At 50.4% G+C, this 25,807-nt stretch overlaps 1 protein-coding gene across 2 annotated transcripts in view; it reads right to left on the reverse strand.

The window, feature by feature from the left end:
• Positions 1 to 25,807, reverse strand: part of BRD4 (bromodomain containing 4) — a 141,441-nt gene that overhangs the window by 17,929 nt on the left and 97,705 nt on the right. The window contains exons 6-11 of one of the 2 annotated variants that reach the window (XM_039910237.1): positions 24,840 to 25,199; positions 22,618 to 22,746; positions 7,081 to 7,290; positions 6,488 to 6,690; positions 5,172 to 5,470; positions 2,869 to 2,979 (exon numbers count right to left, since the gene is read on the reverse strand). In XM_039910237.1, the coding sequence (XP_039766171.1) occupies positions 2,869 to 2,979; positions 5,172 to 5,470; positions 6,488 to 6,690; positions 7,081 to 7,290; positions 22,618 to 22,746; positions 24,840 to 25,199 (1,312 nt within the window). The remainder of the gene's footprint in view (positions 1 to 2,868; positions 2,980 to 5,171; positions 5,471 to 6,487; positions 6,691 to 7,080; positions 7,291 to 22,617; positions 22,747 to 24,839; positions 25,200 to 25,807) is intronic. The other variant, XM_039910238.1, reaches the window with a different exon arrangement.

Below are 25,807 nucleotides of genomic sequence, written 5' to 3' on the forward strand. Positions count from 1 at the left end.
CACTTCTCCCCATTTTACAGATGAGGTAAGTGGGGCACAGAGAAGGTAAGTGACTTGCCCAAGGTCACACAGCAGACATTTGGCAGAGCCAAAATTAGAACCCAGGTCCTATTGCTTCCCAGGCTTGTCCTCTACTGCCAAGGTTACAGGCTTGTGAGACAGGAAGGATGGTGGTTCTGTCTATAGTGATGGGAAAGTCAAGGGAAGGACAGGGTTTGGGTGCGAAGATAAGGTGCTCTGATTTTGACATGTTAAGTTGGAGGTGACGGCAGGACGTCCGAGTAGAGATGTTTTGAAGGCAGGAGGAAACACGAAACTGCAGAGAGGAAGAGAGATCAGGGCTGGAGATGTAGATTTGGGAATCACTCATAGAGGTGGTAGGTGAAGCCATGTGAGCGAATGCTATTTCACAAAGTCACCAAATCCTGCCGGTTCCATCTTCGTATCGTCTCCAGAATACATTCCTTCCTTTCCATCCAAACAGCTTCCCTGCTGGTCCAACCAGTCGACATTTCCCTACTGGCCTACCGCATCAGCCGCCTGGTTGACCTCCCTGCCTTCAGCTTCGTCCCTCTCCAGTCCACACTTCACTGTCAGATGAGCTTTCTAAAACATTGTTCTGCACGAGTCTCCCCCCTCCTCAAAAACCTCCAGCCGTTTCCCATCTATCTCCACAGCAAGCAGAAACTCCTTGCCATCGGCTTAAAGGCAGTCCACGAGTCCTTTCCCTTCTCCTCTCCCTCTCCAATGCAAGCCCAAACACCTTGCTCTAACAGCAACCGATTCACTGTGTTCTGCGCTTCTGTCTCTTGCTGAATCCCTGCTCACGCCCTCCTTCCTGCCTGGAACTCCCATCCACTTCAGATCTCACAGACAACTCTCCGCTCCCCCAAGCTTCAGAGCTCTTCTAAAATGATATCTCCCCCAGAAAGGCTTCCCTGACTAACCCCTCGCCTCCCCACCCTATTTTCCCCACCTTATTCGAGTCAGTACCCTTTAAGTACTTAGGTGCTCACCCTCACCATTCACATATGTATCTTCATATTTGGTTGTTCCCCCAGCTGTGACTTCTTTTGTCATCGGGCTTCCCCACTAGACCGTGAGCTCCTCGAAGGCAGGGATCGTGCACTTCTGTTGTTCTCTCCCTAGCGCTTAGTACATGGGGCTTTGACTGCAGTAAGTGCTCAATAGATACCACTGATTGACCGATTGCCTGGTCACTTCCCTTCCTGTATTTTGTTTTAATTGCCTGCCTCCCCCGCTAGATGGAAAGCTCTTCAAGGGCAAGGATCCTGTCTCCTTCTTCTGTCCTCTCCCAAATGCTTAGTCCAGTGCTGAGCACCCAGAAAACACTCAATATATATCACTGGATGACTGATTCGATCACCGGCACCCGAAGAATTGAGAGTTGGGTGTAGCTCCCACGCAAGACACCAAAATACCAGGTTCGGGAGTCAGGAGAGTTAAAATAAAAGGATACTCTAAAACATGCTGGAAATTATTGTCACTTCAGGGAGGGGGGGTAATATGGGCTGGTGGCCTAAACAACAAGCTAGGAAGAGATCTGCTCGTTAACTGAGTAGCCCGTAGCCTTGAAAAAGCAAATCCGAAACTCAGGTCCCCATCCATTCCAAAGCTTTTCCAGGAAGTGTTTTTCAATATATTACAATGCAAGAGTTTCCAGGGCAGGGAGGCCAACCACCAAAAAAAAAGAAAGAAAGAAAGAAAGAAAGAAAGAAAGAAAGAAAGAAAGAAAGAAAGAAAGAGACAAAAAGGATGCACATTTGGAATTGCATCATCTGTGCAAAGGTTCCCATGTGGCTGCATTTACATTCCTTCTTTCATCCAAAGGATTCTTTAGCACTTGGGGCCAGTCCACAATCCCTAAGTAAAGGCAGGACTCCTCTGATCACTTCAGTTTCAAAACTGACCCCAGGTGGGACAAATTTATTATAATTCAGGTGGCTGGGGAATTCTCCAACAGAAAGCACTAGACGGAAAAGCCAAGGGTGGGGAAACTGAGGCACAGCACAAGAAGTTTAAGGTACAATAAACCAAGGTTCCCAAAATCTCCTCTCCCACGGCTTAGCCACGAGCTCGCACCCTGCTTCTCACATTCAAAATGATTTCAACTTTGAACTAAGCCCTCAGCAACGGCGGGCTTCCAAGTTCCTCTTCTACATAACTGCGGTTTCGGAAATCCAAGTAATACCCCCCACCCCCGGTTTAAGAGACTGCACCCTCTTTGGGAAAACCTTTGCTATCCTCAAGGTTGAGAGAGGTGGAATAAGAGGCAGCAGAGCACAGAGCACAGCCTAAGAAAGCAGTGTTAATGGTTTGGAGAAACCACTGAAGATGATTTTTTTCCTGGGCTCACACCCTCTCACTTCACCCAGGTCAGATCAATCAAAGCAGTGCTGATGCGACGGCACAGCCAAGCAAGTAGAAAGACTCTCCTGTCCCATCTTCTCCCGAACCAACACCCGGTGCCCAAGTCTTTTCTTTCACCATTACAACGTGCACCTTCATTATTACACTGAAGTTTTGCATCTCCAGTGCTGTGACTTTCCCGGGGGAGAAGGAAAACCAGGGCCAATGAAAGACATTCCCTTCAACCGAACATCAGGCCATCTGCTAGAAGTTCACGGCCAGGTCAGGTCAGACGGAGAACATCAGATCCCGACTTACCCCTTTCCGTCTCCCCCAAGGAAGGTGGTGATCATGTAGGCAATGGGGAAACTCTCAAGAATTGACCCCTGCTCTCTCCATGCCCAAAAATTGAAGACCAAGTCAGGACTGAAAACAAATTTATTCGCACAGGAAACAGGCACGGAATAGGATGGAGTCTTTAAATAAGCTGCGTCTAACCTGTTTCTGAGTCTTCGCTGTCAGAGGAGCTCGACTCACTGGTGCTCTCAGACTCTGAGGACGAGAAGCCCTTCATTTTAGAGGACCCAGCGATCACATCCACTTTCTCGGCTGCAAGGAGACAACAGCACAACAGCATCAAAGGGGTGTACGTGGCAAGGGGGCTCTGTCTCATGGGTCTCCCGGTGGCTAAATGCACACTCCTCTCCTGATGGGCACCTGGGGTGCCGAGTACAGAAAAGGAGGAGGACAACTCACTTGGGCCAAGGGATATGGAAAGCCGGGCAATCCTACCTCCTACCACCAACAGAATGGGAAAACGTTAGAAGCGACGGCCGCCGCTAGCCCGTCTTTGCCTGTTGATGACTGAGCGGCGCTGTCGCTTGAAAAGGCTGCTCTTGTGTTGTGTAAAAACCTTAGTTACTCAGGTTAAGGACCGTCTCGATTCTCGGGGTCCCCAGTATTTTTGGCTCCCAGGCTTCTTTGGGGCACGCACTGAGGTCAGCAGTCCACCCCCCAGTCCCTCTAGACTGAAAGCTCACTGTGGGCAGGGAATGTGTCTGTTTATTGTTACACTGTACTCTCCCAAGTGCTTAGTACAGTGTTCTGCACACAGTAAGTGCTCAATAAATATGACAATGAATGAATGACTGCACTGCTATATTGTTCTCTCCCAAGCGCTTAATACAGTGCTCTGCACACAGTGAGCGCTCAAAAAAATACAACTAATGACTTGGTTGCGTCTGCTGGGGCTCCACACACCCATGGATCCCTTTCCTAATCACGCTGGTTCAGGACTTAAGAATTGGAGGGGAGGAGTTTATGTTGCTGGAGATAGAGCCGAAGCCATAGCCTCAATTCACGCTGGTGTTTAAGGACCTTCTGTCACTTCATCAGCTGACGTCAAATACCCCAAGAAGAGCAAACAGCTGTTCTCTACAATTAACGATAGGAAATCAAACCTCTCATTTGACCTAGCCCCCATAAACACTCTTTTCTAGCTGTGGAGTTAACTCCTTGCCATCTTTCCCGGGCGCTTTCAAACCGAGAAAGAGGTTGAGGGACGGCTCCAGGTTCGGCAGGGACATGGTCTAGGTCGTGGGGTTTTGCCCGGGAATGCCTAGGCTGCAAAATTTCTGATTGGGCAAAGCTCCTCTCTGGCACGCATCTGAAACTTTGGGGGCCCTCCTACCCTGAAATGATAACAGAGAGTCCAGGACTCAAGGCTGGAAAACTACAGAGGACCTGAATCGCTCTGCAAAGGGAAGGCCGAGCGCTCAAACCAAGCCTTTGTAACTCTTATCTCGGTTCGGATTTGAACTTTGCAACTTTGGAAGCGTCCAGCTTCATCCACGCCGGGCTGTTACAAAGGAGGCTTGTGTGTGGTGAACCTTGACCTGGATCTAAGGCGAGATTTCCCCCCCGGCCCTCCCCTCCAGTTTGTTTTCTCAACCTAAAAGCAAGAGCTCTGATCCAGGACAATAAGATAGCTCTATCAAAATGCTGAGGATCTACTTTTTCAACCCCCTGTCCCCCACCACCGAGAAAATCTCGTAAAGGAATGTTGATGTGCGGTGTCCGGTTTCGCTGGGAGTCGATTTTAAAGCACAGCTGTGAGCCCAGCTTCAGGGAACCCCTGAAGCTAGGGAGTGCTGATTTTCAACTCCTTCCACCATCAGAGACTTGTGGGCCACAGGCCCCCCCACCGGTCAATGCTGGAGCCCCCCAACCCTAGGGTCAGGCGAGGCAGTTTCAGAGTTCTTGTGGCTTGCTAGATAGAAGGCACTAGCGGGTTAATTCAGCCCAAAGCAGATCAGTGGAGGGTTCTGGTGGAAGGATACTCAAACCCAACAGCTACTTTCCTCTCCGTTCAAGCGGACTTGCTAAAGCGGCGTGGCTCGCCCACTGCTGGAGAGGTGTCTCTTGCCCGGGGAAAGGAGCTTGATTTCAACCGTGGGAGGAGGGGAAGGGGGCCGGCTGAAGAAATTAACTGCCGAAGATAGTCTTTAATGCCCGACTAGTAGTCTCACGGCAGACAGGAGAGCGTTTAAAAGTGGAAGAGGGAAGTTACGGCTGGGGTCAGAGTCCGAGGACACTGAGCTCCAGACAATCCAAAACACCATGCTGATGGGGGGTTGCAAGGGAGGAGGAAGGAGCTAAATGCCCTTGGGCAAGCCCAACTTTGTTCATGACGGCTCTAAAAAGGAAGGTACAAACCCTTCCAAGGTGCCTGGGGCACCCGGCTCTCTCTACGCGCCTAACTCCCCTAATGGGAAAGGGACTGCAGAGAGGCAGAAAGGTACCTTGGGGTTTCCTCTTTTTCCGCAAACACGAGGTGACATATCGCTCCAGCTCCCGCAAGGTGGAGGGCTTCAAGGTCTCAAAGTCAATTTCGATTTCATCAGGGTTGGAGTTTTTCAGCGAGGGTTCTCGTGACTGGATGATATGGACCACCCGGCCTAGTTTCTCTCCGGGAAGTTTGTTAATGTCCAAGCTCAGTTGCCTCTTCTCCTCGTAGGACATTGGCTTACACTTGTCTTCCTCCTCTGACTCATAGGCAGGAGGGGGCTTATTCTTCACTGGCATGGGCTCCTTCTTACTACTTAAGAACAATTACAGACACCATTGAAGGATGCAGAAGGCACAGGTACATGGAAAAGCAGCGGTTAGACAATCATTTACAAGTGAGCAAGGTTGGGGGCCCCTCCACCCTCAAATAGCCTTGAGGGGGTTGTCCTGGGTAACCGGTAGAGGAGTTAACCACCTTTTCAAGGTCTAGGGGAGGAGGGGAAAGTGGGAGGAAGAGGAATTTCCTGGCCCCACCTCAAGTTGATGCCAGCCAATCGCTCCCTCTCCTCCTCCTCCGCCTCCTCCAGTTTCATATCCCTTTCCTCGCCCTTCCCTTCTCTGACGAAGCCAGGGAATGTTAGCAATCTAATCCCCCTTAGCAGAGAGAGACAGCACACCTGGAATCTGGTTCTGGGTCTGGCTCTGGCCCGGATGTGCCAGGGGAATACCAGCAAGGAACCGGATGCGCCCCCTCCCACCCTCGCTCTCCGTTTTCCCCTTCTGGATGATGTCCTCAGTTTCCTCTGTGTCTCTCATAGGGGAGATGAAGGAATATGAGAGAATGAGACAGTCTCTGGGGAAAAAAGGCCTTGGAAACCCAATCCCATTGCTTCAGGGAAGTGATAAAGAATTAATGTTAATGTTGGTATTTGTTAAGCGCTTACTATGTGCCGAGCACTGTTCTAAGCGCTGGGGTAGACACAAGGGAATCAGGTTGTCCCACATGGGGCTCACAGTCTTAATCCCCATTTTACAGATGAGGGAACTGAGGCACAGAGAAGTTAAGTGACTTGCCCACAGTCACACAGCTGACAAGTGGCAGAGCTGGGATTCGAACTCATGAGCCCTGACTCCAAAGCCCGTGCTCTTTCCAATGAGCCACGCTTGGGTTCTTCTAACTAGGCCTCTTGAGGCCGGGTTCCTTTGTGGAAAAGCTGCTAGAGTGTCACCTCCCCAGAGAAAGAACTCTGATGACCCAGCAGACATTTCTGAGTGCAGAGAGGATCTCCTCCCCTCCCTTCCCCACTCCAGAAGGGTCTGATGCACAGACCTGGCATTACTGTTGTTGTTGTTGTTACTTTTCTTGGCCTTTTTGGGAGGTGGTTCCTTGACTTTGCTTTTCTTGTTGTCCTCGACGTCCTCTTTCTTTTTGTGCTTCTCCTTTTTCTTTTCTTTCTTGTCTTTCTCCTTTTTCTTTGGTTTGTTCTGTTGAGGCTGGGAGAGAGCAGCAAGCTGCTCATGTACTGCCTTGAGCTAGAAGACAGATGGAAGAGATCAACATCAGTATTCCCCTGGACCGTTGCCTCTTCCTCCTGCCCCTCCCCGACAAGGATTACGCTGGGCCACTGCAGGCAGCAGGGCCAGAGTTGGCCTCTCGACCTAGCCAGCTCCTTCTAGGGACCAGAAGGGATAGAGAAGTCTTGACTCAAACTACAACAGACTCTCCCCGCCACCGCCCCCACCCCCAGCAAAATTCCCCACTGCCTTGGTTTGTTGCAGCCAGGTGTAACAGCTAGAGAGGAACTGATGATTCCTAGACGACCTCCTGGAATCGATCACGGGGATGGCATATGTGATGGCGAGGGCCGGCGGTCCCTGATCAAGGTGCCGGGGTCGGTGACCCTATCTAGCGCTCCCGGATACCTGTTCCTGAAGCTCGGCCAGCCGCTGGGCCCGCTCCTCCTCGGAGTCGTCAGATGAGCTGTCGCTGTCGGAGGAGCTGTCGCTGCTGCTGTCACTGGACGACGGGGGAGCCACGACCTTGGTGGGGGGCGGCAGCACAGGAGAGGACACGGCTACAACTGGTTCTTCGGGCTCATCGGGCATCTTTGCAAAACGCATCTCAAATACATCCTGGGCAAGGGAATTAACAGGGTGGGAATTATTAACAAGGCGGGAATGCAGCCTCCAAGGCAACAAGATGGAGGATAGTAACCAATAGATGTGGAGCTATTGGGCTGTGAACGCTTGGGGGTCCTTGGACTGAGGCGGTGGTGGCGGCCTTTAACAAGCACCCACTTGGTGCGGTGCACTGAAGAAATGCTTGGGAAGACAGAGTCAAGAAGTGATACGTTCTGTTCCCTGCCCACAGAACCGTCTCAAGTCTCACCCTCGGGCTGTTCTCTCTCCGGCTAACCTACGATCTAGGCTTCTTTCTCTCAATCTAGGCTTCTTTCTCTCTCTCCAGCCACTGACCTCCTGCTCACATTCCTCCCCTACCTGCCCCCAGGGTGGGCTGTCAGGGAATGAGTCTGAGGTATAAAAGGGAAGCAGGCCGGGGCCTATCAATCAGTCAAACAATGGTATTCATTGAGTGTTTACTATGTGCAGAGCACTGTACTAAGTGCCTGGGAGAGGACGATACAACAGAATCAGTGGACACATTCCCTGCCCATAATGAGCCTATGGGTCTAGCGGGCCTAGTGGAAAGAGACTGGGAGACGAGGACCTGGATCCTCCTCCCGGCTCCACCACTTGCCTGCTGCACCTTGGGCCAAGTCCCTTCACTTTTCTGGAGCCTCAGTCGCCTCATCTGTCAGGGATTCGATACCTGTTCTCCCTCCTACTTCAACTGTGAGCCCCACGAGGGGCAGGGACTGGAACCTACCTGATGATGATGTATCTACTCCAGCACTGTTTGTGGTGCTTGACACACGGTAAGTACCTTACAAATACCATTACTCTTCTTATCCTTGTTCCTTTCTCTGTCCAACTAACCTACTCACTTGTCTTGCTCCCACCCTCCCCGCCGCCTCAAACTCCCTTCCCCCTTCATATCTTCAGTTCATTTCAGGCTCTCCCCCACCTTCAGAGTCCTCCTGAAATCACATCTCCTCCAGGAAGCCTTCCCTGATGAACCTCTAATCTCCCCAGTTTACATCCCCACCAAGTTCCACTTCAGGATCACCAGGCCAACTGATCAGTTGACTACTCTCAACATCCCAAAGCACCTTTGGACCTACCTAACATCCCATTACCTATGCACTAGCTTATGTACATATCCCTCGCTTTTACTCCCCCTCCTAGCTGTAATTTGAGTCCCTCTCTCCCCCGCTGAATTGCACGATCCTTGGAGGGCAGGGATTGGATCTAACTCTATTGCCCTCTCCCAAGCACTTAGTCGACTGCTCCACACTCAGCAGGCGATCCATACGTACTAGGGTTCTAATCTTGGCTCCGCCACTTGTCAGCTGTGTGACTGTGGGAAAGCCACTTCACTTCTCTGTGCCTCAGTTACCTCATCTGTAAAATGGGGGTTAAGACTGTGAGCGTCACGTGGGACAACCTGATTACCCTGTATCTACCCCAGTACTTGGAACAGTGCTCTGCACATAGTAAGCGCTTAACAAATGTCAACATTATTATCATTATTATTAACAGTGCTTGGCACATACTAAGCTCTTAACAAATACCACCATCATCGTCATCATCATCATCATCACAGGAGTTCCTTTACAGATGGCACGGAGACTGGCATCGATTCTTCTCATAAAGGCATCAAAAGGGATGGCTGCTTACTCCCCAAAGACTACTCTTTCTAGCTTCTGCTCTCTACCTCATGCGTCTTTCCAAGATCTCATTTGGCACCAGGTTTTTCCAACTTCGTTTTTTTGTCTTTTATTAGATAGAGACAATCTGGATTGCTTTAACTGACTTTGATAATAAAATCCTGGGAAGTCCTACACGGCTCCTTGGAAGCACCACGTGAAAAGCAGTGATTGGGTCCTTAAAACTAACTAAATTACCCATCTTCCTTCCATTACAACTGCTTCCCAACCAATCATTTTGATGGTCCGCCGCCTCGTTCTGACTGCTGCAAAGACAGCACGCTGGACCTAACCACAAGGCTTCCTTCTGCCTGACCCTTTAACTCTCTTAACAGTGACACAGACGTCACAAACGTCCTACGAATATAATTCCACACTCAACTCCCTAAAACTTCGCATTGCTCAATTTAAAACCTGGGACCTGTAAAAAGATTCCTCCTGATACCTGTAGACTCCAATCTGCCCCAAGGAGAGAGACATCCACCCCGCCGCTTGATGTCATTCCCCCCGGAACGGGTCCACCACAGCAAGGAGAGTTCTTCTCATCCCCCTTCCCCTTAATGGACTGAGATTATGCAATGAATGGATCTTGGGGGAAGCTCTGCCCACAGTTTGGGGTGGATTTTCACAGCCAGAAATCCTGGCATTATCCTTGTTCGGCTCCCCTTCTAGTCTGCACATTTCCTTCTAGGCAGGGACTGTGCCTACCAACTCTATTGGGTTTTTTTTTTTTAAATGATTCTTGGTAAGCGCTTAACTAAAAGCCAGGCATGGTACTAAACGCTGAGGTAGACATAAGATAATCAGGTGGCACACAATCCCTGTCCCGCAAGGGACTCTCAGTCTAAGTAGAATGGAGAACAGGCACTGAATTCCTACTTTACAGGTGAGGAAACGAAGGCTCAGAGAAGTGACTTGCCCAAGGTCACACAGCAGAGAGGTGGCAGAGATGGGGATGAGGACCCAGGTCTTCTGACTCCAAGTCCTGGCTCCTTCCACTGGGTCATGCTGCTTCCCTAGTTGAAAAATCTGCTGACTGCACCGAGCAGGTTTCTACTTCAGCGGCCTCCGGCAAAGGCTCAAATCATACCGCGACTCCTCACTTCACATTATGTTGTTTTGCTTTCCATGAATTCACAGAAGACTAAACAGTTCAGTGACGCATAACATTCCAGGATGCAGCACCCAAAGGAATTGCCTATTACTTTTCCAGAGGCTTTGAAACTGCTCCAGATTGAGACTATCCAAGTCTCCGTACCCTGTGATCCAACCACATCTTTCTCTCTCTAACCAAACGTGCTCCTGCCGAAATAACGTGCCTCATACCTGCACTGCAAACTCCGTTCTGCCCTATGCTCACCTTATCCCAAGCAACAGCCCTGCCACTGAAAGCCAGCTGAAGTGTCTGATCCACCCAGGAAAAGAAAGTGGTACAGGGAGGGAGGCTGTGGGGATGATTTAAGTGGCCTGAAGTGGATTTCGGGCGACGACCTCAAATGCCCAAAGTCTCTGACTCTGATGGCTGGCTCCATTCCTCCATGCTACCCCAATCAATGCTACTGATCGAGCGCTTATTGTGTGCTGAGCACTGGAAAGGGTCATTCATTCATTCATTTGGTTGAATTTATCAAGCGTTTACTGTGTGCACAGCACTGTGCTAAGCGCTTGGGAGGGTACAATGTAAGAATAAACAAACATTTCCTGCCATAATGAACGTACAGTCTAGAGGGGGAGACTGACATTAATATAAATAAGTTACAGATATGTACCCAAGTGATATGGAACTGGGAGAGGGGATGACGAAAGGAAGCAAGTCAGGGTGATGCAGAAGGGAGTGGGAGCAGAGGAAAGGGGGGCTTTACTCTAATACAACAGAGTCGGTTGACGCGATTCCCTGCCCCAACAAGGAGCTGACAGTAGAGAAGGGGAGATGGGCATCAGAACATCTGACTCAATTCTATCCGAAACGGTCCCGGTTCTATCTGGTTCAGCCCGAGGGCCTTTCGAGTTTCGGTATGGCTTATGGCAGAGCCAACGGTGCCAGAAAGGGCTTCTGTGGCTCACTGACGATGGGGCTCCCCATTCCTATAGAAGCCTCAGTCGCCCCCATTCTGGATGGGCCAAGACAACAGTTCCACAGCCTCCCCGCTGGTCTCAGGCCCCCGGAGCTCGGTTCAGTGAGTGGAAGTGAAATAAATCTTCAACTTAAGTGCCCCAGGGGACGAATGAATCCGGGAGGGAGCAGCTGGGCGGCATCACTTACCAACCGGAAACAGGCACGCCAATGACGAGGATACAACGAAAGGGGGAAAATTCCCAACTCAAATTTGAAGCTTTTCGTGCCTACTGAACTCACGCGACTGGAATGATGGGCCCCTGGCCAGGGTAACATTTTTAACCAACAGGGCCCATCTGGACTAAGGGGAAGGACAGAGTTCAGCCCACACGTCAGGAGGGCCCAATACGCCTTCCTGTCCTTCGAGTCTCTCCCAAGTCCACACTAGAGGCAGCTAGTCCGAGACAAAGTCTCTTTAGCTGCTCGCTTGGGCCCCATCCCTAACTGCCTGGATGTAGCCAGGCCCAGTCCCGGGCCCATGTGAGCATCCACAACAGCGAGTCTAGAGAGTAGACTTACAGTCCTCTAGACTGTAAGCTCGTGGTGGGCAGGGAATGTTTATCTGCTACACTGTACTCTCACAAGTGCACAGTACAGTACTCTGCACACAGTAAGCACTCAAATACGATTGACCGAGTGACACGGGGCCTGTGCCACTGGTCTCATTAAGCCCAGGAGAGCTAAGACCCTCGGAGGATGTCCAAGGGGAAGCATACTTTGAGGAGGGGCCGCGGTCTTCCCTGATTGAGGCAGCCAGTGCCAAGGTGATCAGCGCTGATGGATAATAATGTTGGTATTTGTTAAGCGCTTACTATGTGCTGAGCACTGTTCTAAGCGCTGGGGTAGACAAAGGGGAATCAGGTTGTCCCACGTGGGGCTCACAGTCTTAATCCCCATTTTACAGATGAGGTAACTGAGGCACCGAGAAGTTAAGTGACTTGCCCAAAGTCACACAGCTGACATGTGGCCGAGCAGGGATTTGAACCCATGACCTCTGACTCCAAAGCCCATGCTCTTTCCACTGAGCCACGCTGCTTCTCTTAACTAGCTCGCCTTCCCGGGTCCCACTGCCCGCAAGCCAAGCCCTTGCAACTCTACTTCCGATTCTATGATTTTTGCTATGCTCTTTAGTAAGCGCTGGGGTAGGCACAAGATAAGCAGGACGGGACCCAGCCCCCTTGTCTGACCTGGGAGCTCACAATTGAGGAGGGAGCTCTCTATCTTGTTCTTCTGTAGGAGAGCTCTTCCCAACCCAAGCTACCTCCTAGGGAGAGGGAGTCTCTGAAAACAACTCCAAGGACTGAAGTGGTTTGCGGTGCAAATACACACAAGGTACAGGGTACCTCTCCCATGGGTCTCAATCAGAATTTTAGCTCGGCTACAGACCTTTCTCCTGCTCTGATCTTTAGCCATGCAATACCATCAATAGAATGGCATTTATTGAGCTCTTACTGTGTGCAGAGCACTGTACTAAGTGCTTGGAGAGACCATACAACCGAGTTGGCAGACACGTTCCCTGCCCACCAGGTTACAGACTGGAGTGTGTGTGTATGAGGGGGTGGCGGGGGGGGGGGGGGGGGAAGAGAAGGGAGGATGGGAAAGATTAAAGTAAATTAAAGATAACGGAAATGGCAGAGTATAAAGATGTGGACATTAGGGCTGGGGCGGATATCAAGTGCTTAAGGGGTACAGATCCAAATGCAGAAGTGATGCAGAAAGGAGGGAGAACAGGGGAAATGAAGGCATAGTTGGAGAAGGCCTCTTGGAGAGGCGACTTTAGAGGGCTTTAAAAGTGGAGAGAATGGTGGTCTGCCAGATACGAAGGGGAAGGGAGTTCCAGGCCGGAGGGAGGACATTGCAACGCAGACGAGATCGAGCTACAGTGAGTAGGTAGGTTGGGTTTTAGCAGGAGATCGCTGAGGTAACATAGGAGGGAGTGAGCTGATTGAGGGCTCTAAAGTCTACGGTAAGGAGTCTGCTTTTTGCAGAGATGGACAGGCAACCATTGGAGGCTTTTGAGGAGTGGGGAGATGTCGCCTGAGCCATTCTCAAGAAAAATGATTCGGGCAGCATGGTGAAGTACGGTCTGGAGAGGTGAGAGGCAGGGACGTCAGTGAGGAGGATGCTGCAGTAGGCAAGGTGGCATAAGTGCTTGGATCAACGTGGTAGTAACAGGATTTATTAAGTGCTATGTGCAGAGCACTGTGCTAAATGTTGGGGCAAAAATGCACAGGTGGGAGTTAAACACAGTCTCTTCCTCGTGGGGCTCAGAATCTAACCGGTAGCAGTTTGGAGGGAGAGGAAAGGGTGGATTCTAAAGCGGTAAATGGAGAATGGACAGGATGTGGTGACAGATTATGCGGGTTGAATGAGGAAAGAGATGAGTGGCGGATGATGCCAAGGTTGTGGGCTTGTGAGACAGGATAGTGGTGTTAATAATATTAATAATAATAATGATAATATTTTAATAATGGTATTTGTTAAGTGCTTACTCTACGCCAAGCACTGTACTAAGCACGGGGGTAGATAGGAGATAATCAGGTCCCCTGTGGGGCTCACTGTCCAATAGGAGGGAGAACAGGTACTGAATCCCCATTTTACAGATGAGGAAACGGAGGCACTGAGAAGTTAACTGACGTGCTTAAGTCGCACAGAAGGCCAGTAGAGCTGGGATTAGAACCAGGTCCTCTGACTCCCAAGCCAGGGTTCTTTCCATGAGGCCACTGTGCTTTTCAGTTGTCTACAGCGATGGGAAAATCTGGGGGAGGACAAGGCTTGGGTGGGAAGATGAGGAGTTCAGTTTTGGGCATGTTAAGTTTGAGGTGTTGGGGGGGACACCCCAAAAGAGATGTCCTCAAGGCAGGAGGAAATGCCAAACTGCAGAGGAGAGAGGCAGATGCCGGAGAGGGAGATTTGGGAATCACCTGTGCAGAGATGGTAGTTGAAGCTGTGGGAGAGAATGAACTTTCCAGGGGAGTGGGCATACATGGAGAACAGAAGGGGAATCAGAACTGAGCCACTGAAGGACTGCCAAGTGTTTTAATAAAATGTGAAGGGATGGGGTTTGAGACACAGGTCGAGAGGGGAGGTGGGAGATCTCCTCTTGAGATAAGGATGGGAGAGTCAAAGAGAGGGCTGGAGGAGGATGGACCTGGAGAGGTCCAAGGGAGGTTTTAGGGAGGTCAACGCCTAACAGTTTCAATTTTGTCAATGAAATCCATAGCGGGGTCTTTAGGAACAAAAGATGGGGGAAGAAACTGGGAAAGGAACGACACGGCAGGGGGTCTGAGGGAGCTGAAGGTCTGAAACAGATGCTGCGGGCAACGGGCACGGGAGTCAATAAAGGACGGAGAAGTATAGTTGCCAGGCGAAAGAGAGGGCAGAGTTGGGGAGGAGAAGCCTGAGGTGGACCAGATCTAGCCTGATTACTGGATTTCCAGCAGCAGCGCCCCACGGCTCAGGCGAGGAGTGGAAGAGGTGGACTGTGGGGTACATATATGCCACATGGAGGAACTGCCTGAGGGAGGCTGGTCACGATGCTCCATTAGAGGTTCCTCGGCTCAATTCTTAGAGAAAGGGATGAGGAAGCCCCAGGACGACCAAGGAGTGAGGGACTTGTAACTACCCCACTGCTAGAACAGTGCTTGACACATAGTAAGCACCTGCGACAATAATTCATAACAATAATAATAATAATAGTATTTAGGATCACCTCTTCCAAACACCAGGTAGGGCAAGGGACCGATCCCAACTGAGCAAAGCAGAGCACAATCACAGCTCCCACCCACCGGAGCTCACGTCATCACCAAAGTTTTATTAAGGCCCCACCTTCACACAGTGCTTGAGCTAATGGGTAAAGGATGCACGGGCATTCACTCACTCATATTTATTGAGCGCTTACCGGATGCAGAGCACTGTACTAGGCGCTTGGGCCAAAACAGAGCATCTCTTTTGGGGGTGTATTCGTGTGAGCTGAGGGGGCCGCCGGGGCTTGGCGAAGGCAGCAGGAAGAAGCCAAGGGTGGTAAGAAACTGTCGACTCATTACCAAGCAAGCAGGAGGAGGAAGCTGTCCCCCGACGCCCACAACCCACTGTGGGGCCGGGACAAGCGAGAACAATGAAAAGCCCTCCTTGCTTTCCACTCAGGGACAACCCAAGGAAGGAAGTTCAGAAACACTGCAGCCCCATTCTGCGCATGCTGGTTTGTCCAGACACCCCACGGGAAATTCCAATGGCCAAGAGCACACAATTGTTCACACCAGACAGTCTGAGAACGCAAGGGAGCCAAATGTTAAAAAAAAAAAAAAAAAAAAAAAAAACCCAGAAAAAAAGGTCAGTGGAGGCGCTGTCCCCAAACACGAATGACTAAATATTTATCTTGGATGGTGGCAGAGGTCGGGTAGGAAGCTCTATTGCAGCTATTCCTTTCCCAGAAGAGTTTGTCTAACGGAGTAAAGCTCTCTCTGTGCAAAGGCGAGGGAGAGATTCCAGGATGGGCAGCTGGAAGCTAATTTACTGTCTCTGAGGGGCTCCCCTCACCAATCCCCGACCAAAAAAACACCAAACCACCCCCCGCCGCACCTCTCCACCTTCAATTTCTTCTACTGAAAAGTCACAGACTGCCATTTCCATTTATTCTTCTACTCACACACCAATCCGGAGAAAGCCCAATCACAAATCGAAAAATCTCACCCTCGGAAATCTGGCCAATTCTGAAACGCCGGTGTCTAGGTGGAGATTTTTACAGGACTGGAAGTTGTTTCCCTTTCGACAAAGACGCCTCACCCGAGACGAGTGAGACAGAGGCAAAGCCTGGCACGCCAAGTTTGGTGGGCAGAGAATGCGATCGACTTCTCTCCTGGAGGCTTCTAACACGATGTCACAGGCAGACGCTCAGTCCCTACGGAGCATTTTGGAAGCAGCTACACGAAATGACCTTAGTAATCTGAACACGAGTGAGCAGCAGCACAGGAGTTTAAAAGGGGGGAAAAAAGGGGTGGGGGGAAAAATCTTACTCCAAAGGGAAGGCAACAGGAAGCTCTTGCAGCTTCTGTGGAGACCTCTTCTGGACACTAGGAAAAGCACTGGAGCTCGCTTTTAAATGAAATGCAGAGAATGGGTTTTGGCTTTAAAAAGAAGGAAGGAGCCATTTCCTCCAGCTGGTCGGCCCAGTAAATCTAAATCCTCACTCTTAGATGGCAGCCTAATTTATGGTCACTTGCTAAACGTTTGAAATATTTCAAAGGAGCGATAACCAAGTTAATACGCTGGGTCCGTTTGAAAGTACTCTGAAGGAGAAAAATAACACTTCTCCCAACGGGGCACTTTTTAAAAAAGGACTGAAAGCTGTTTCCTTAACCTCAGATTTACCAATCTCTATCCGAGCAGCCACTGATAATTGATAGCCTACAGAGCTGCAAATGTGGTGACATCTGTGGGGAGAAGGAACTTAAAAAGTCATTTCGGGGAACTGCCATGGCATAGGTTTAACATTACAAATACAGAACGAATATCCAGACACTGTGTGACCGTGGGCAAGCAGCATGGCTCAGTGGAAAGAGCCCGGGCTTGGGAGTCAGAGGTCATGGGTTCAAATCTCAGCTCTGCCACTTGTCAGCTGTGTGACTGTGGGCAAGTTACTTCATTTCTCTGTGCTTCAGTTCCCTCATCTGTAAAATGGAGATGAAGACTGTGAGCCTCACGTGGGACAACCTGATTACCCTGTATCTTCCCCAGCACTTAGAACAGTGCTCTGCACATAGTAAGCACTTAATACCAACATTAAGTCACTCAACTTCTAGGTGCCTCAGTTACCGCATCCGTAAAACGGGGGTTAAGACTGTGACCAACCTGATTAGCTTGCATCTACCTCAGCGCTTACCCCTGCCTGGCACATAGTAAGCGCTTAACAAATATCATAAAAAAATCTAGGTGATTAGGAAACTAAAGGAGGCACTTGTGTATATTTGTACATATTTATTTTATTAATGATGTGTATATACCTATAATTCTATTCATCTATTTTTGATGCTATTGATGCCTGTCTACTAGTTTTGTCATCTGTCTCCCCCTTCTAGACCGTGAGCCCCTTGTTAGGTAGGGATTGTCTTTAAGCGCTCAATAAATATGACAATGAATGAATGAATGAAAAGCACTGTACTAAGTGCTGGGGGTACTGACAGGATAATCAGGTTGGACACAGTCCCTTGTGCTGCATGGGGCTCATGGTCTAGGCGGGAGGGAGAACAGGTGTTTGAATCCCCACTTTTCACATGCGGAAATGGAGGCCCAGAAGTAAAGTGACTTGTCCAAGGTCAAACAGCAGGCAAGTGGTGGGGTCAGGATTAGAACTTGGGGCTCCCAATTCCCAGGCCCAGCTCCTTCCGCTAGGCCACACTCTTGCTGGGAGATAGGAGAGCAAGTCAACCATCAACCAGACTCGGCAACATGGCTGGCGCGGGTGAGGGGGCGGGGGTGGGGGTGGGGTCACAGAACAGCAAGGGAACACTTCCTCTTCACAGGGGAGTGCACCTGGGACACTGGAGCACTGAAAACAGCAGAAAAGCTGAAAGTGATTCTGAGGAGAGGCCAAGTGAACTTACTCTGGAGGGCTTAGCTGCTTTACAACTAAGGAAGGGAGCAAGATAACAGCCTACTAATATTTGAAAAGGTACACACTACAGAGGGTGGGGACCAATTTATACTTGGGATAAGGGTCAGAATCTTAAGACAAATGGAGGGAAATTAAGAGGAGGAAAAAAAATTCCAAGTAAATGTCAAGAACCCATTGAGGGCGGGTGGCCCGTATTGACTTACGGTAAGAGCAAAGTCTCTGAGGCAATTCAAAGTTTTCCGGTGGGTGCTCTTTCCAGGTAGAAAATGGGATGCACTGTGATCCAGGAGGTTCTTTTTGTACAAAGAATAACTCTGATGGGGCCACCTGACCCCTTCACCCCAAAACGCTTTCTGTTCTTGCTTCTGCTGGTTTCTCCTACAGCTCCTTTCGATTCCTTTGCTGGCTTCTCATCCACCACTCACAAAATTCTGTGCTCTTCTCCCTCTACCCTCACCCTCTTGGGTAGAGAGCCAATTTCCGTGATCCAAGCCCAGAGCTCCCCTTGCCCCGCCAGAGCTCTGCTGGGTTGGCCGACACCTCCCGTCTTCCCTCTTAACCCTCCCCATCTCCCACCTTCTCTATCTCCGTTGACAACACTGCCATCCTCCCTTAAACCCGAGCCTCCAATGGCGTTATTACCTGACCTCTACTCTCGCATCCAGTCTCCCACTAAAATCTGCCCATTTCCCCTGGGAGACATTTCCCGGGCCCACCCCTTCCTCTCCACCCACACGTCCGCCACCCTGGTCTCCCCACTTCTTCCCATTTCAGCCCATGTGGCTGCCCAGATATCTTCCTGAACCACTGCTCTGCAGACCTCTTCCCTCTTCTCATACGCCTTCGCTGGTTGCCCACCTCGACCCTCATCAAACAGACTCCTTACACTTGGCTTCAAGGGTCTCCACTATTTCTCGCCATCTTCCTCAATGGCTCTGCTTGCACTCTTCGCTCCTCCCTCCACCAAGCCCAACTCCCAGCTGTACCCCAGTCCTATCTTACCTGCCTCTGACCACGTGCTTACGCTGCTCCCAGGGCCAGGAACTTCCTCCCTCTCACCATCCACCAGACCTCAACCCTCCCCAACTTCCAAGTCCTCCCTGGCGCCCGGCTGATAAAAAAAAAAAAAAAGCCCTCCCCGACTAATCCTCAGTTCCACGACTTTCACTGGTGCTTTTTTTTTTCTGCCTATCCCATTACTTGTACTCTGATAAATATTTCTACGTCTACCCCCGACTAGAATGTAAGCTCCTGGTGAGCAGGGAATAGTAAATAATAATAACTATGGTATTTGTTAAGCGTTTACTACGTGCCAAGCACTGAGTGCTGGGTTGGATACAAGTAAATCAGGTTGGACACGGTCCCTGTCCCACTTGAGGCTCACAGTCTCAATCCTCATTTTATGGATGAGGTAACACGCATAGAAAAGTGAAGTGACTTGACCTAGGTCACACTGAAGACATGTGGCAAAGCTGGGATTAGAACCCATGACCTTCTGACTCCCAAGCCCGTGCTCTATCCATTCATTCAATCATATTTGCTGAGCGCTTACTGTGTGCAGAGCATTGTAGTGCTGTTTCTATGTGGCCCATGTGTCCTACTTCAAGCGCTTAGTACACTAACGTTGCTGTCTGTAGGTTCTCAGAAATATCATTCCTACAACTATTAACGAGTGAGGAATAGAGGAGTAGACTCTGGTCTTTGAGGGCAGGTTTGGTGCGAGCGGTAGAGAGCACGACTGGATTCAGCGGCTGGCCTGCCACCCCCAGGCCAGGGGGAAGGAATGAATGAAGGGGGTTACCCCAGATTAATGGATCTGGGGCATGGGAAGGTAAACAAACACTTCCAGGGAATAGTGAAGTTTCAATATTGAGTGCTGCACTCTACCTTCTGTAAGCCACACTGCTATTTACAAAGCACCTTGTGGGTCAGGAATGCAGGCAGGTTCTTTTTTAAAATTAAAAAAAACCCCCAAAAACAAACCCAAGGCGAAAAGGATGACTGCATTTTGACAAAGATTCTTGTGTGCTAAAATAGGATCCAACAATTATTTGGAGGATGTTGGCGCTAAGCTTTTTAAAAATTATTTTTAGGTTTTAATACCAAATTTGCAACACCAATAGAGGAAAATTGTAGGCTTACTTTCTGACTCCCCAGTCCCCCGACCTCCTCCCTTCCTAACCGCCAATGACTCAGCAAACTATGTTGTTAACAAAATAGAGGCTATCAGATTGAAGCTCCCCAAAAGTCGCCATCCTCTCCCTCGAGGCCTTTACACTCTCTTCCTTCTGTGTCCCAGGAGAGCAGATCTCACCTTCCTAGCCATGGTCTTCTCCCACTATGCCCCAACTCGTAGTCTTCATTCCTCTCAAATTAACTACTGACGGTACCTTGTCCCGGTCTCATCCTGCTGTTGGTATGGTGGGTAAAGCACAGCTCTGGGAAGCAGTGTGGCCTAGTGAAAAGAGCTCGGGCCAGGGAGTCAGAGGACCTGGGTTCTAATCCCAAACCTGCCACTTTGTGTGACCTTGGGCAATTCACTTCACTGGGCCTCAGTTTCCTCAGCTGCCAAATGGGGATTCAATACCTAGTTGCCCTCTTAAGACTGTGAGCCCCATTTGCCACAGGGACTGTAACTGGCCTGATTAACTGGTATCTACTCCAGAGCTTAGAACAGCGTTTGACACATACTATATGCTAAATGTAATACCACTACTACTACTAATAATAATGTTGGCCACGGACAGGAATGAGTTCGACAAATCTGAACTAACAGACCAGGAAGACCCAATTTTAGGTATAATTAACATTCACTTGCCCGATGAAACAGCAACATAAATACGTACCAATAATAAAAGACATGGAATTGAAACAAATGTTAACACTAGTACATCTGAAAAAACCCTTTACGGAATTGTCCTTCTTGGGAGCGCCAAACCAAATGCTTTGCGTTCATCAATTTGAACCCCGCCTGAGTCAAGCCAAGTCAGCACATTTCATTTAACAGTCACACAGGTTCTTATGATGTTACTGTCTTAACCTGGTGGGAGTAGTTTTGATAAACTTTGAGGTCAAACTGTACCGTATACACTTCGGAGAGGGGGAGAGAGGCAACCCAGCAACCGTGTGTTGTACAGTGGGCCCACATATGCCCAACACGGAAGATATGCTCCCTCTAGACTGTAAGCTCCTTGTGGACAGGGAAAATGTCTACCAATTCTGTTGTACTGTACGCTCCCAAGCGCTTAGTTTCAAACACAGTAAGCGCTCAATATGTACCACTAATTGACGCTGACCGAGAAGTCACGTTCTCTGCGCAGAGCAGCCGGGGGGCAAAACCAAAGCACTATTGTATTCCCCCAAGTGCTCAGTGCAGCGCTCTGCACACTGTAAGCACTCAAACACCACTGACCGCCTAGCATGAAGCCAGAGTAAGAAATACCAGAATTAAAATTCAATACCGTTCAAGAAAAAATGCCAGAAGAGCGTTACAACGGAGGAATCCCTGCTCGTGTGAGAGTTTGCTCCCTAGGAGTGACCGGAAGACCCCCCCCCCCCCCCCCCCCCCCCCCCCCGCCACCGAGCTCAAAGTCGTTTTATCTGTTGAACCTCATCTGCACCAACTGCCAACGGAATGCGAGGACCGTTGGTTGGAGAGTCCTTCACTCGCTTGCTCTCCTAAATCCTCTGCCCTTTCCTATCCTCCCCATCCCAGGGGTTCTCACAAGCTCCCAACCTCAGGGTCATCTGACTCCTCGATGACACTTCCCTCTCCTATTTCAGCTTTAGTTTTTCACCAGTCCCTTCTCCGTAACGTACTTCGGAGTCACCATGTCCTTTTCAGAAAGTCCTGCTGACAGCTGCCTGTTAGCTTTCGAAAACCCCATCTGGAACACATTTCTTCCCTCGACTGGCTACTCACCCTAATCACTGGCCTCAAGGCAGCCACCCTCTTACCTGTTGACTCTTCTCCAAGCTTGCAGTGCAGTGCATTTTGTTCAACTCTCCCACCTCTGGATCCTCGCTCCCATCGCCCCCAGTCCCCGAGTCTCTCTCGCCACACCACGTCATGTCTAACCAACCCCCCTGGACTGTCCTCTCTCAAGGGCTTAGAGTACAGTGCTCTGCACACAGTAAGCGCTCAATCCATACCACTAATTGATGGATTCGGCACCTCCCCCTGCCCCCCCCACTCAAAGCTCCCCTAAAACATCACTTCCTGACTCACCCTGCAACTTATAGGTCCCATCGCCTTCTAGATCGCACACAAATATTATCTCATTTACTTATTGCTTGCTTGTCTTTTGCTCCTTCACATCTCTTCTCTTACTTTTTCACCTAGCGTTCGGTCGGCAACTTGAATCCGCTGCCTTCCACCACTAGGTGGTAGGAGACCGTTGTTTAACATCTGTGCTACTTGCCCTGGCACCTATTTTGCACTCTACAGGTACCGTTGAGGAAGAGGACTGCGGAGTAAAGGGTTATATCTTGTAAAAGGCCGTCTTTACCATCAGCGCTCGCGGATTTATTCATCGGCTTTTGTCACAGACTGCCGGGGCTACCGGACCACTTTGGCAGTCGGGTGCAGAAACTGGCAAAATGCTGCTGAGCCCACCCGGGCTCCTGGCTAGTCCCGACTCCGCCACCTGACTGGTGTGTGACCCTGGGCTTAGTTTAGCTTCTCCGTGCCTCGGGCCACTTGGATGATCTCGTATCTACCCCAGCGATGCGCATGACGCGGGGCCCAGAGTAAGTATTTAATAAATACCATCATCGTCTTCATCATCAAGAACTTCAGACCCTCATAAATTTAGAACAGCAGCTAGCTGTTTGCTTAACCTGACCTGGGGAAGTCACCAATTTAGGCCAGAAGACAGACGTTCACCCCTAATGCCAGTCTTTACCTGCAGTTTACGGGCCATGGCTACCACCTCGTGGTCAGGAGGGTTGTACTTGTAACAATTTGAAAACATCAATCGGACGTCCGCAGCAAATTCCTGAGCATCTCTGTATTCCCGGTTTTCTAGTTTGGACTAGAAAGAGAACAAAGTACTGCAATTAATAGCACGCACGCACATACACCCACACCCAGAAAGGTGGCAGAGGCCTGCTGAAAGGAAAAGCTTGCCCACGGCATCAGCTTGGTGGGGATTTTTGCCCAGTCTTCCATAACACTCAGTTTACCACGAAATGCCCTTCTAGCAATGTCCCTCAAACGGGTTGGTATACACTGCCCCCCACCTCTGCTTTGCTCCCTGCTGACTCTCCAGAATCTCGATTTTTGCCCTCTCCACTCTACTGGGGCCAGCACCTTCCTCCGGTGAAAACTCTAGCAGCTGCTTCTCGGCCTCATCCTTTCTGACCTGTCACACGCGGCCCCGTCAACCACCTCTTAGAAATTCCCTGCGGCCAAGGCTCCGAGGTCAATTCTCTCCTGGCGGTAGTCTCTCCTCAGTTTCCCTCGCTGGTTCTACCACGAAGGGTCAGTTTCCACCACCTGCTTGGGATAGAAGGGTATTGGAGAACTAGGGAGTGTCCATCTGACAGACTACATCTACTTGACTAGAGTGTGAGGCGAACAATGCTGGACGTTCTAAGACCTTTGAGGGCAGGAATCAGGCCTGCTAATTCCATTGTACTCTGCCAGAGCCTAACACAAGTGCTCTGCACACAATAGATACTCGGGAAGTACTGCCGATTATGAATGAACGGTTGGGGCATGTGGGTGGGCAGCGAACTGGATGTGAGTCTACAGCAGCTCTCCCATAACCTGAGGTTCTTGAAGAACATGACTCCCCGGTTCCCCGCCACGTTGTGAGAGTTGATCATTTCCCAAACCTGCTTCCTTTCTCTTCACCCTTGCAACTGCCACTCTGGTACAAGCGCTCATCACTCCTGTCAAAAGTCCCGGAGCAGCCTCCTTCACGATTTCCTAACGTGCAGCTACAGTTTGCTGTCTTTTCCTTTTTTGAAAGAGGCCCAGAGCCATTCCGCGCCTCGAAGGTCTCCAAGGCCTCCCTATCTGCCCGTTCCTTCATCTGCTCTTTTCTCGTTCCCTCCAACCCCACCCTAGCCTCGTAGATGACATTCCTCCCAAACGAACCTCCTGACTCTTGCCCTCCGCCCTCTTTTCTGACCCACTGCTCACAACTTTACCATGCTTGCTCTCTGCCCTCCTCCCCACTTCTCTCCCCCAAACTTTGTCTCGTTCCTAACCATGGCACATTCACTAGTTCAGGTCTGCCCCTTCTTCCACTGAATGGTGAACTTCAAGGGCGGGGGAATCGCCTCTTTCCCCCTTTCGGGTGGGCCCCGCGGGAGCCAGAGCAGCAAACCGCAAACAGTAGGTCCTGCCAAGACGCTGTTGATACCAACACTGGGTTCCGCCGCAGCCCCCCAACCTATGTAGCCACCTCTCCACTCCCTGGGATAACTAACTGCACAGGCAAGTGAACCCAATCTAGCCCCTTTCCGCAGCTGGTGGTTTGGACCTTCTTCCCAACTGACCGTTTTTCCAAGTAAACCAAATGCAGGGAAGGGAGGTAAGGGTAGAATGGATGCATTTAACTCATAACCTTCAGAGAGAGGGCTCTCAAAACCCACAAGAAAACCCTGCCTGCTGGTTTGAACTGGTTAAGAGGACAAAAACCCCAAAAAACCAAAGCACTCCGTGATCGGAGCAGGAGAGAGGGCTGGCTGGTGTGGTGGAGGAAAAGAAAGGATTTCTGCTTTGCTTCTTGATGTCCAATACTTGGGGGGGGAAAAATCATAATGACCAAAAAAAAAAAAAAAAAAAAGATCTTAGCATCGGTACACCAGTGTGATTTCAGGCAACGCTTTGCACGGCTGGCCTAGAGTTAGGAGCCTCCCACGTGTCCCACCAAGGGGAGCTGCCTATTCCTCTGAGCAAGCTGGAAGTGAGAAAGAAGCCGGAAAACGACCGAAGTCTTAAGAGCGCCAACTGACCGTGGGGGGCCAAAAGGAATCAAAACCTGCCCCCAAACGCGGGCCTCGGGTAGCGAGTTCGGCGGCCAAGGCAGAAGACCTCTGCTCGGTTACATGAAACTTGTCACTCCTCAAAACTTCACATCACACCCAATGCACCCTACAGAGCCAACGGCCTTACTTTGATTGTGCTCAGGTCCATGGGGTGCTTGATGATATCGCAATAATCATGCAGTCCCAGGGCTTCCACATCCACAGGTTTGTAGAAAGGCCAGGCATAGGCCGCGTGCTTCTTGGCAAACATCTCCTTGATGATGCCGCTGCAATACTTCAACTGCTCTGATATCTTGTTACTCTTTTCCGCCACGTGCTGCTGAGAGTCGGGGACGTCCTTCTTCGGAGGCTTCACGGGGCGGCTGCTTTCCCTGCGGGGGCCCAACTTGGCAGATTTCGGCTCGGCGGCGAGTGAGGGCGATTCGTGAATGGGATCCATGGTGGTGGGGGTGGTAGTATCCGCTTTCCTCTTCACCCCCTTTTTTGTCTGTTCACACATGAGACAGGGAGGAGAACATTGGAAGGAGAGCACTGACACGGAAACTACCTCCACCCCTCAGTTGCCTCGCCTTTTTTTCTCTCTCTCTCCTCCTCTCCGTACAAATCGGTTCTTCCCCACGTCCGCTGGGACCCGAGTTGGCTTCCTGGCTACCAAACGGAGCCCAAGAGCGTGACTCGCTCTCCGATGCTACAGAGGAGCACGGACTCTTTCAGACCACTAGGGGTCGGTTTAGGACGCTGCAGCAGCCTGGACCCAGTGGAGGGAGGGATCCACTAAACCAGGCACCCGAGAGAGTCTGAGATGCACTAGAGGGGTTGCGGTCGTTTCACACGGCAGTGAAGACCGGAGCACGGGGCCCAGTAACAGGCCGGTGGCGTCAGGGAGGCCCGGGGAAACCCGTCTTTGGCCTTAACTCCTGCCAACCACGGGGGGGGGGGGGGGGGGGGGGGGGGTGCTCTGCGAGTGGCTGCCACAACCAACCACGGCAGTAAGCATCATCGTTCGAGACAGCAGGAAACTTGTGTCTGAAGACGACCGCCAACATCCAAGTGATCTGAACACGGCTATTTTTTGAGCCTGGCTAAAGTGAAAAT

Source organism: Ornithorhynchus anatinus, chromosome X1, assembly GCF_004115215.2.
Source record: "Ornithorhynchus anatinus isolate Pmale09 chromosome X1, mOrnAna1.pri.v4, whole genome shotgun sequence".
Lineage (NCBI taxonomy): Eukaryota > Metazoa > Chordata > Mammalia > Monotremata > Ornithorhynchidae > Ornithorhynchus > Ornithorhynchus anatinus.